Below are 12,292 nucleotides of genomic sequence, written 5' to 3'. Positions count from 1 at the left end.
TAAGGCTGTGTGCGCACTTTGCGTACTGCTGTGACAAATATTCTGCAGCGATTTGGCAGTGCATGTGCGCTTCAAATTGCTGCAGAAACACTGCATAATAGATGCAGCGTGTCAGCAGAAAAAAATGCTGATTTCATGCCCTCTGGATGCTGCCTCTCCCATAGACAGTGGGAGCAGCATCCAAAGCGCACCAAATAAGTGACATGTTGCTTTTTTGAGCGCAGCGTTTTGGATCAAAATTTCAGCATGCAAATCGCTGTGCTCTCAAACGCAACGTGTGGATGGATTATGCACAATCTTCATAGATTGTGCTGAGGACGCATGCATTTACGCTGCAGTGCAATATGCAGCAGAAATGCATGAAATTACGGAACGTGCGCACTGCTTAAGGCTGCAGTCACTGACTGCAGTGTTATGAATTCTCCCAGTGCACACAGTGCACTGCAAGAATTTGACGATTTCTGAGCCGTGAACAGCTGAAACATGACTGCAATTGTGCTGTATGTATGTTCCCAGCCAGAAACCAACAACTGGGTATTGCCTCTCAATACAAGTGTAAGGCTGCTTTCACACTTGTGTTGAACGGCATCCGTTGCTATCCGCCGAATGGAGGAATTATGGTAACCGTTGCAGGAAAGTTTTATTCCTCATAGACTCATTAGCTATGGATAGCAACGGATGGCCTTGTGCTGCATCCGTCTGCCGACGTTGCGTTGCACCCACCTGGCGGATGGAACGCTGCATGTAGTGGGTTTTTTTCTGCGCTTGGCGGAGTGTCAAAGCAACCTGCAGGATTCCGTCGGCGTCCGTTGTTTTTATAATGGACGCCTATGGTGGTGGATTCCGTTAGAATCTGTCAGGGCTGTGGAGTCTGAGTCGGAGCTCATTTTGGTGCAGTCTGTATAAAATGCACCGACTCCAACTCCTAAAATATATAATAAATTGGGGACAGTAGTGCAATGCAGAATGTGCTGAATAATTTACTAAATAATATTTAGTATGCTTATATTTAAGTGAAAAATGTATTGTAGTACAATGTGAACAGACATTTAATTATTTTTATGATCCAATAATCAAGATATTTAGATAGAACATAAAATATATTTATTGGAATACAACCTTAGAACACAAACTAATTGTAAATATGTAATACAAGATGTATAATCTACTGTATATTACATAGTGTATTACATATTACAGTTCTAAAGTTGTATTCCAATAAATCTATTTTGTTCTATCCAAATATATTGATTATTGTATCATAACAATTATTAAATGTCTGATGCTCACATACACGTTCATGTACTACAATAAATTTTTCACCTAACTATAAGCAATATGTCTGAGTCGGAGCAAGAGAAATTGAGGAGTCTGAGTCAAAGATTTGGTTTACCGACTCCACAGCCCTGGAATCTGTCGTTTGACGAATTCCATTAACGCATCCGTCTTTACACAACTGTGCATGCCTAGATGTGCACAGTCAAGAAAAAAAATAACTGATTGCGTTATTTTGTACAATCTGTAGCATCCGTTGTGCCACTATATGCAACGCATCCATTGCATCTGTTACACAACGCAGTGCGACGGATGCCCTTCAACGCAAGTGTGAAAGCATCCTAAGCAAGTCACTGGTTATCAGGATTTCTCAGTATTCATTTCATGCTGATCCGCTGTCAGTTCACCATTAAAAGTAGAAGCAGTGAAAGATTTTTGTACTTTCCTCTGTTAAATTCTAGCACTACACAAAGCTGGCTAAGTGTGAGGCAGATTAAGAGCATGGAGTCTACAACTGGGCATCTGTAAATAGCCGTTTGTTATAAGTTTGACTGATGTGGTAAAGAAAAGTGACATTTATTGACATTGTGAATGTAAGGATAAAGGCCTGCTATAACTATACTTAGTATTAATCCCTTCCCGACCATGGATGGAAAGATCAGTCATGGTGCCCTGGGCCTTAAAGACCAAGGACTGATCTTTCCGTCATGGCGGAATCGCGGCACCAGAGCCTCCGGTGACTGCGATCAGTTAACACAAACCGCAGATTCGGGGAGGAGGGAACCTGCACCTGACCTCAGGAGGGGTGGTGCCTCCTCCCCGGACCTACGGAGACTGTGATTGGTTGAGCGGCGTTCGTCAGTCAATCACAGCCACTGTAATGTTCCAGCCATTTAAAGTGACTGAAAGATTGAAATCCAGCCCTGTCCAGTGCAGCTGTAGCACTGGCCATTGGCTGGAGCTGGGTGACCTCACTGGATCACCCTCCCCCAGCTCCAGTAGCTCTGATTTGGAGAGATCTGCCTTGTAACCGATCTCTCCAATCACAGTGGACCTGTTGTCGGTGACCGCCCCCATCAGCTTCACTTGTCGGTCCCTGCAGCACGCCAGCACAGTGAGTGTATAGACAGTGCAATGGCAGTGCGACAAGCTCCGGTCCCATGCTGTTATGTGACCGGAGCATGGGACCCAGAAGTTGCCGCGCTGCCATTGCACTTTATGAAACCGGCGAAAAGCCTCCCGATCCGCCGCCCTCCATCTGCCACAGTGCCACCGCTGCCCCTGATCTGCTGCCCAGCCCCTTTCCCTCGTGATCGGCTGCTCGCCCCCTCACCTCACTTATGTGCTGCTTGGCCCCGCCCCCTCTCCTCCGTTATTTGCTGCGCGTCCCCCCCACCTCACCCCCGTGATCGGCTACCCGCTCCCTCTCCGGTCGCCCCCGTGATGTGCGCTCCCTCTCCGGTCGCCCCCGTGATGTGCGCTCCCTCTCCGGTCGCCCCCGTGATGTGCGCTCCCTCTCCGGTCGCCCCCGTGATGTGCGCTCCCTCTCCGGTCGCCCCCGTGATGTGCGCTCGCGCTCCCTCTCCCACCTCTCACCCTCCCCGATCTGCTGCCTCCATCTCCTGTGATCCTGCTGCCTAGATCCATCCTGTAGGGTAACTATCCCCAATCTCACCTCCCACCCCCCCATCCTCTGCCGCTCCTGCATCCACTGCGCCTTCTCCCATCCGCCCCACCGTATCCCAGCCGCCACCGTCTCACATTCACAGATGCTCCCTTTTTATATGCCGCTGCTGCCCCCCCATCTGCCGCTGTTCTGATCCACCCTGTAAGTATTGTTCGTGGCTCTTTTCTAACTATCCCCAATCGCATCTCCCACTCCCACCCCCACCTGCTTGCCGCCAAGTGCTGATCAGCTACGTGATTGGCTGATCAAGTACATAATTGTTGCTCTAGTTTTTGCTTTTTTTGTGCACCCCAAATAAACAACTTGAACAATTGGGTACCTGATCAGCAGTCGTACTTGACTTTGGTTTGGACAGGACATTTTTCCATACCCCCCCTCCCCCTTTTTTTCAGAACATTCATGCGTGCGCTCGTTTTTTTTTTTTCGTTTTTTTTTCTATGCCATGAGGGGTCTAGTTTCCAAAATGGGGTCACATGTGGGGGAGCTCCACTGTTTCAGCACCTCAGGGGGTCTCCAAACACAATATGGAATACGCTAATTATCCCAGACAATCTTGCGTTTTGAAACGTCAAATGACGCTCCTTGCATTCTGAGCCCTGCTGTGCGCTCAAACATTTGATTTCCACCACATATGAGGTGTCTGTACTCAGAAGAAATTGCACAATACATTTTATGGTGCAATTTTTCCTGATACCCTTGTGAAAAAAAAGCTACCTGGTTGAAGTAACAATTTTGTGGTTAATTTTTTTTTTTTTTTTTTTTTTTCACGGCTCAACTCTAACTTTTGTGAAGCCCCCAGAGGTTCAAAGTGCTCAATAAACATCTAGATAATTCCATGAGGGGTCTATTTTACAAAATGGGTTCACATGTGGGGGAGCTCCACTGTTTCAGCACCTCAGGGGCACTCCAAACGCTACATGGTGCGGCTAACAATTCCAGCTAGTTTTCTGTTCAAAAAGTCAAATGACACTCCTTCCCTTCAGAGTCCTGCCGTGCTCCCCAACAGTGGTTTTTCGCCACATATGAGGTATCTGCGTGTTCAGAAGAAATTGCCCAACAAATTTTGGGGGTTCATTTAATCCTGCTACCCTTGTGAATATGCAATATTTGAGGCTAAATAAACATTTTTGTTGCAAAAAGTAAAATGTTCATTTTTTTTCCTTCCACATTGGTTTAGTTACTGTGAAGCACCTGAAGGGTTAATAACCTTCTTGAATGTGGTTTTGAGTAGCCTGAGGGGTGCCGTTTTTGGAATGGTGTCACTTTTGGGTGTTTTGTGTCATGTAGACCTTTCAAAATCGCTTCAAATGTGATGTGATGTCCCTAAAAATAAGTGGCTTTGTAAATTTTGTTGTAAAAATGAGAAATTGCTCAAACTTTGAACCCCTATAACTTCCTTAAATTTTTATTTTTTTTTCCCCAAAATTGTTCTGATGTAAAGTAGACGTGGGAAATGTTATTTATTAATTATTTTGTGTCATATGTCTCGTTGGTTTTAGAGCATAAAAATTAAAAGTTTGAAAACTATAAAATTTTCAAAATTTTCACGAAATTTCTGTTTTTTCACAAAGAAACGCAAAAAATATCGGCCTAAATTTACCACTAACATGAAGCCCAATATGTCACGAAAAAACATTCTCAGAATCACCGGGATCCGTTGAAGCGTTCCAGAGTTATAACCTCAAAGTGACACTGGTCAAAATTGCAAAAAATGTCCTGGTCTTTAGGGTCAAAATAGGCTTGGGGATGAAGGGGTTAACAATACACACTGAAATCTATAATATGTTTATGGTAAACCTTCAGTAGGAGGTATGGTTTTAATTTGGATGTTTTTCTGTACAAAAAGTAATTGTACCTTTTTTTTATAACAAATTAAAATGTTGACTTTTTGTCAAGTTCTAAGTAGAGATGAGCGAACTGGTCGTGGTTCGGTTCGCCGAACGGAGGTCTCGTTCGAGTTCGGTTCGGCGAACCGCATAGGAAACAATGGAAGGCAATCACACAACACCTAGAAAACACCCTCTCAAAGGTGTCGTCCAAAAGGTGACAAACAACTCACAACACAAACACATGGGAAAGTGGCAAGAACAAATTCTCATGTCAAAACAAAACAGCGTTACGAGGAAAAAGAGGACGAGACAGATATAGGCATGGCATGCCCTTCTAAAATCATCTAAAACACCGCAAGGTGACTCCAAGCGGAGTCTCCCTTTTTTCCAAAAATTGGGCCCCACACACACCCACCCCTTCAGTGGCAGCACTTGTGCCCCAGTTGTACACTTCCCAGGTAGATTTTCATCAAGCACATTCAAAAATACGCCATACTTAACCGTCCCCCAGGATGACACCGGGGTAGTAAATTCCTTGTGGATCCTTGACTTCATCATTTTGATGAACGTTAGTCTGTCCACATTGTCACTGGACAGACGCGTGCGCTTATCTGTCAGCACACACCCAGCAGCATTGAAGACACGTTCAGAGACAACGCTGGCAGCTGGACACGACAAAATCTCCAAGGCGTAAGTGGAGAGCTCTGGCCATTTTTCAAGATTTGAAGCCCAAAATGAGCAAGGCTCCATTTGCAAAGTAATGGCATCGATGTTCATTTGGAGATACTCCTGTATCATCCTCTCCAGCCGTTGACTGTGTCAGACTTGTTGTCTCTGGTGGCCTTGAAAAGGATGGTCTAAAAAAATTATGAAAAGATTCAATAAAATTGCCGTTACCAGCACCAGATACGGTGCTGCTGGTACGGTTAGACTGTTGAAGATGACGAGACCGTCCCATGTTTATAGAGTTACAACTGGGAGATTCACTCCATGCAGCAGGGTATTTTGTGGAAAAGCCGAGTTAAGATCGAGTAACAGCTTTTGCTGATACTCCTGCATACGTGCGTCCCTTTCTATGGCTGGAATTGTCACAAAATTTGGACTTGTACCGGGGATCTAAAAGTGTGGTCAGCCAGTACTCATCATCACTTCTAATTTTGACGATACGAGGGTCATGTTGGAGGTAGTGCAGCAAGAAGGCGCTCATGTGTCTGGCGCAGCCATGTGGACCAAGTCCACGCTGTTTGTGGCATAGAAGTGCTACCCGTTCTTTCTTCCTCTGACATCTCCCCCCAACCTCTTTCAACTGAAATTTGACCAAGGTCTCCCTCATCCGCTGAGTCTTCCATGTCCATGGACTGTTCTTCCTCCATTTCTTCATGTTCTAATGCACCTTCGTCAACATTTCGCCTGCTACCATGTGCCCTTGTTGACCTGTTCCCCCCCCCCCCCCCATGGTCCCATGCCTGCCGCCTTGGTGATTTGTTGTCTCTTGCACATATGAATCCTCCTGTAGTTCCTCCCCTTCCTGTTGTCCCACCCCCTGAGTCTGACTAGTGTTTAGCGTGTGCTCCAGCATGTAAATGACTGGAAAGGTCATGCTAATAATGGCATTGTCAGCGCTAAACATATTCGTCGCCATGTCGAAACTGTGCAGAAGGGTGCATAGGTCTTTGATCTGAGACCACTCCATGAGGGTGATCTGCCCCACCTCTGCATCTCGTTGGCCCAGGCTATACGTCATGACGTATTGCACCAGGGCTCGACGGTGCTGCCACAGTCGCTGTAACATGTGGAGAGTCGAATTCCAGCGTGTCGGCACATCGCATTTCAGGCGATGAACCGGCAGGCCGAAAGACTTCTGGAGCGATGCAAGTCGCTCAGCTGCAGTGGTTGAATGGCGGAAGTGAGCAGACAGTTTTCGTGCCCTGTTCAGAAGGCCATCTAGGCCGGGATAGTGTGTTTAAAAATTGCTGGACAACAAGGTTCAACATGTGAGCCATACAAGGCACGTGTGTTACCTTGCCCAGGCGAAGGGCCGCACCCGGGTTTGCAGCATTGTCGCACACGGCCATACCAGGCTGCAGGTTGGGTGGAGATAACCATTTATTAAACTCAGTCTCCAGAGCTGCCCACAACTCAGCCGCTGTGTGATTCTTATTTCCAAGACATTTCAAGCTAAAGACCGCCTGATTCCGTTGCGCTCTGCTGCCAGCATCGTAATGAGGGGTGCGTGATTCCTTCTGCGCAGTGCAAACGCTGGTGGCCTGACCAGGCAGGCTTGGGGCGGAGGTGGAGGACCCAGATGAGGTGGAGGAGGCAGAAGCGGTGGTGGAACTTGGACAGACAGAGGATTGACACACAAGTCGTGGGGACGGAAAGACTTGTGCAGCAGACACTTCACCATCTATCACCATAGTTATCCAGTGCCCAGTCAGCGACATGTAACGTCCCTGTCCATGCTTACTGGTCCAAGTATCGGTGGTGACATGCACCCGTTCACACACAGAGTTTCTCAAGGAAACGGTGATGTGCCTGCGCTACACCAGCATATCGCACACAACACCTTTCTTAGAGAAGTAGTGGCGACTGGGCATCTGGTACTGGGGCACAGCGACACATAAGGTCTCTAAAATCCTGTGTCCACCAGGCGGAAAGGCAGCATTTCCGTAGCCAAGAGCTTACAGAGGGATAAAGTCAACCTCTTGGCTTTGTCATGGGTCGCAGGAAATGGCCTTTTATTTGTCCACATCTGAGGGACAGAGATCTGGCTGCTGTGTGTAGACGGTGTTGAGTAGGGTGTCCCTGGAAAAATGCAGGTTTGTGAGGAAAGTGCAGGCGTAGACATGATGTTGCCTTCATCCAACGTTGGTGCTATCGATGTCTGAGAGAGCTGTACACATGCACTTGTTTCCCCTTCCAAACCAACTGACGACCTACCAAGCAAACTGCCTGTTGCGGTTACAGTGGTGGAAGTTGTGCGTGGAAAACCAGGTGTGACAGCTGTCCCCACAGTCCTAGAAGATGAAGAGCGCGTGGATGCACTGGAAGGGGCAGGCGGTGGATGGTCCACTCCGCTAGGCCGCATTGCAGCACGGTGAGCTTCCCACTGGGACATATGATATTTATTTATGTGACGATTCATGGAAGAAGTTGTCAAACTGCTGAGGTTTTGCCCTCTGCTAACAGAATCATGACAAATTTTACATATCACATGATTTGAGCGATATTTTGCCATGTCAAAAAAGGACCAGGCTAGGCAAGGCTTAGAGGGCATGTGACCTGCTGAGCCACCCTGACTAGTGCTCAGAGGCACAGTGGTTGCTGAGGATGCAGTTGTAGACGTGCTACCAGTACTCCGACTCTGTCCAGGAAGGCGCAAGGTAACTTCATCGTCAGTAGCATCCTCCTCCACCGCCTCTGTTGACCACCTCCGAGTGCCTGACTGTGGGTTGACAGTAGGTGAGATCTAGAACTTCCTCATCAAGCGTTGTGATTGCACTCCCCTCCCCCTCAGACCGAGCCTCTTCTTGCCCTGACCGAATATTTAAGTTGTCATCCCAATCTGGTATCTGCGTCTCATCGTCATCAGTATGTTCCTCATTGTCTATAACCACAGGTGTTACAGTTTGTGACAAAGGGTCAACATTATGCTCAGAAACTTGGTCCTCACGGCCTGAATCAGAGTCACAAAGGTTCTGGGCATCACTGCAGACCATTTCCTGGTCTGTACTCACTGTAGCTTGGGAGCAGACCTCTGATTCCCAGGGTATAGTGTGACTGAACAGCTCTGCAAACTCAGCCATCTCTGTTCACCATACTGTGCAGGGCGGATGGAGACTCGAGAGCTGGGAGAAAGCAAGTGTGATTGGGCTGACAACTCAGAGGACTGGTGTTTTTTTGATGCGGTAGTTGAGGTGGAGGAGAGGGCACTTGTTTGGACCACTTGAGATCCATTCAAGCATTTTCTTCTTTTTTTGGGCAACATCTACCTTTTTGTTCCAGTTGTTCGTGTTCGTAAAAAAGGGAGCACATCCGATTTGTCCACGGAAAGTAGTAAACATCTTACTTTTGCTTGAAGATGGTCTATCTTCAGCAGATGTTAATGGAGCTTTGCCACCTTCCCCACGGACACCTTTTTTTTTTTTTTTTTCCTTTTCCAACACTCCTGTTTTCCTTTCCACCAGCATCTGTCATTTTGCCACTCATTTTGCTAGCGACAATGTCCACTTAAAATGTGTTAGTAAAAATTGAGAGGTGGTGTAGATTGCAGCGGTGGTCTACCTTTGACAGCAGAATAAATAACTATCCCGGACAATGAAACTATGGCCCTTAAAATGGCAGCAGTTTGCTAGTATAGCTTAGTAACAATGAGTTTGAGTGTGCAATGCAGAGGTGCTGCACATAGATTTGCACCAGTGGGACACTAATGGAAGTCCAACAGCCACTTTTAGGATGCCACCAAGTTTCCTCAGTGTTTGGTATTCTAATGGCTTTGTAACAATGAGCTTGTGTGCAAAGGGCAGGAGGGTACAGTGGCCGGGTTGTGGGTCAGTGTAGAGGAAAATGAAGCCTCACTTTCTATCCCTCCTAATGGTGAAATGCAGCAAGGAACTCCCTGACCTTAGCTACACAGACACTCTTATCTGTAGCTGTTAAAAACACTTTCCACGGACCTGACTGTCACCTATGGCTCTGAGCCTGCTGTAATTAGCCTTTACAAGGGCTGAAAGAAACTCCTATCCCTATTCTGTATAGCGCTGTGTGTAGAGCGTACACAGCAGTATTGGAGACAGGAGCTGCACTAGCGTTGACTTACACCCAGACGCAGATGGCAGATAATGGCGTCCAGACGGGCAGATGCCTGTATTTATAATGCAGGGACATGTGACATGGACATCCTATCACACATGCCGTTGCTTCTCTGGCTAAAAGTCCACTTAGCTGTGTGTGTATGGGATTGGCTGACATGCTGGCCCGCCCCACTACACACGCGCTTTGGGAGGGAAGGAACAGAAAAAAATAAAAATGCTGATCGCCATTATCCCAGCAGCAGTGATCGGAACGCGCTGTTCCCGCAGACTATGCGCTGAAATTTCATAAGGGTGAGTCAGAATGACTTGCACTATTACAGTGGAAAGCCAGCTAGTAATTAGCTTGTCTTTTTGCTGCTAGAACCGTTCTCGAATGTAACTAGAACTATCGAGCTTTAGCAAAAAGCTCGAGTTCTAGTTCGATCCAGAACAGCCCCCAAAATCACTCGAACCGCGAACTGGAGAACCACGAACCGCGCTCAACTCTAGTTATAAGGCTATTATTTTCAATAATAAGGGGAAGAGGAGGCAATGAACCTTTTTAAGAAATGGTTAGTGCTGTCCAGTGTTTTTTTTGTTTGTTTTTTTTTATTAAATTTGATCAGATAAAGATCAGACATCTCTGAATTTGTGCCAACCAAATTCTGTCTGCAAACATACATATTTGTGAACAGTCCCATTAACTAGAATAGGAATGAGTTCTACAGATGAACATCAGATGTTGTACGAGAGAAGCTGGCATCTGAGTGAGACCTTAAGGAAATTTGTGAGACTTTTCAAATGTGGACAGAGTAGTTGTCCCGACCCCCACCTCCCATGACAAGGCTTGATGAATTCAAGGGAACCCAGTCCCTTCCAGAAATGCTATTTAACTGAATATTACCCCCTTAATCTGCAGATTGAAATAGTGGCAAACTGATATCTGCTCTCAGCCTTTAAGTTATGAACAACTTTCTTTTCCTCCCTTTTTTCAAGAGCTGAACTTCCAAGATCTGACTTTTTCAATGTAAACAAAAGGCTGTTTTCTCTAATATTCTGTTTCAGTGAGCACTTCTACTTTGCTGAATCCATCCACCTTGCTGTGTAATCAGCATCCAATGCCAGACCTGTGAGGTAGATGGATTATTTTGTGTAAGAAGTGCTCAACACTGATGTAGACAAATTTGTGAACTATTTTAGAGAGAAAAAGGCCTTTTAGTGTACGTAGAAATTCTTAGGTCTTTGAGTTCAGGCTGTTAAAAAAAAAAAAGCAAAAACGTGTTTTTGTATAGTCCAAAATGCAGTAAATAATTGAACTATTTGCGTGTACACTTTCCAAAAAGTTTTGTTGGAGGCTTTTTTTTTTTTTTTTTTTTTTACTATATTTAAAGCCTACTCTAGAAATCATTACAAAGGCTAATAAACTATTCTGTTTTCTTTATCCCACTACAGGCCTCCAAATCCAATAGAATTCCTTGCGGCTTACTTGTTAAAAAACAAGACCCAGTTTGAAGAGCGAAGCTAACTATCAATTGTTGTTGAAATTTATACATGACTTTTTTTTTTTCATTTTTTGTCAAACAAAAAACTTGAGTCAAATCGGTGACCTTCGATCATAGTGGACTGATTTTATTTAACTTTTTACATAGTATGTCTCTTGTGCACTTGTCAGATTTGCAAAAGTGACAAAATAAAGCTTTTTAAAATAATCCAGGTATCTGTATCTCTTTAACTGGAATGCCTAGTATTGGGTACAGCTAGAGCATGTTTCATAAATTGATGTGTTAAAGTGCAAAAGGGGGATCATTTTACGAACATCTAGGTTTAGTGTAAAACACATGCCCTTAAAGGGACTCCGCACACTGTTCAAACAAAGTACAGGCGGTTGTGCATCGTGGTAGGGCTAACCATTTACTGTAGCTTCCAGACTTCAGATTTGTCTCTATCCCGGACCCAGCACCTAGAGGTCATTGAAACCGTGTAGATCCGTACTTTTACCGTACAGATCCGCTCAGCCCTATTCTCTGTACAATAAAAGCACTTAAACACAGATGTGCATCTGAACCAAAAACGCATTAAATAATGGAGAAAAGGTATAAAAAATGCAGCAAAAATGGAATAACCAGAGAAGATTGTTATTGTGCAGTTTGGTGCAAACAGCGGCAGAAACAAAAAACAGAATTTAGGCAACGTGTGAACACTGCTTATAGGCACAAATAAGCAACATGTCATAGTGACTCTTATATAAGTATAAGAAAATTCTGGCTGCTGTGACTATGAATAAATAGTCCGAGGCATCTGCTGAATGTCCCTTACTGCGAAATGGGTGTGGCTAGGGTCACTGTCAAAATTTTGCCACGGCATGTTGTGCAGTTTGTCCCTTTATCCTTTCTTCAAAGGTTGGGAGGTATGCAATAAAGGTTACATTTTATTTCCTATATACATATTTCGATATTGCTTTTGGTAATTTTGGCACCTCCTTATAATAAACATGCCCTATGCTTTTATAATAATTCATCTTTACCTTCCTGTGTAATGCTAAAAATCCCCCACCCTTTCTCCTGATATTAGTGCCTCAATACCTCTTTATTGCAATAATGCCCCTGAGCAGGGGCATACATAGAAAGCACAGGGGCCCCATAGAACTTTTGCTATCACGGTACAAAGTCTCAGTTACAAGAGGAAATACCTCAAACTTTTTGAAACAT

General features: G+C 45.2%; 1 protein-coding gene across 1 annotated transcript in view; it reads left to right on the top strand.

Annotated features, from left to right (window-relative positions):
• Nucleotides 1-11,293, top strand: part of DPY30 (dpy-30 histone methyltransferase complex regulatory subunit) — a 46,338-nt gene extending 35,045 nt beyond the window's left edge. The window contains exon 5 of the mRNA XM_075338182.1: nt 11,037-11,293. Coding sequence (XP_075194297.1) covers nt 11,037-11,109 — 73 coding nt within the window. The 3' untranslated portion in view covers nt 11,110-11,293. The remainder of the gene's footprint in view (nt 1-11,036) is intronic.
• The last annotated feature ends 999 nt before the right edge of the window (nt 11,294-12,292 follow it).

The sequence above is a fragment of the Anomaloglossus baeobatrachus genome, chromosome 3 (assembly GCF_048569485.1).
Source record: "Anomaloglossus baeobatrachus isolate aAnoBae1 chromosome 3, aAnoBae1.hap1, whole genome shotgun sequence".
NCBI classification, from domain to species: domain Eukaryota; kingdom Metazoa; phylum Chordata; class Amphibia; order Anura; family Aromobatidae; genus Anomaloglossus; species Anomaloglossus baeobatrachus.
The sequence above is the reverse complement of the archived record's forward strand: the minus strand, read 5'-3'. Positions and strand labels throughout refer to the sequence as shown.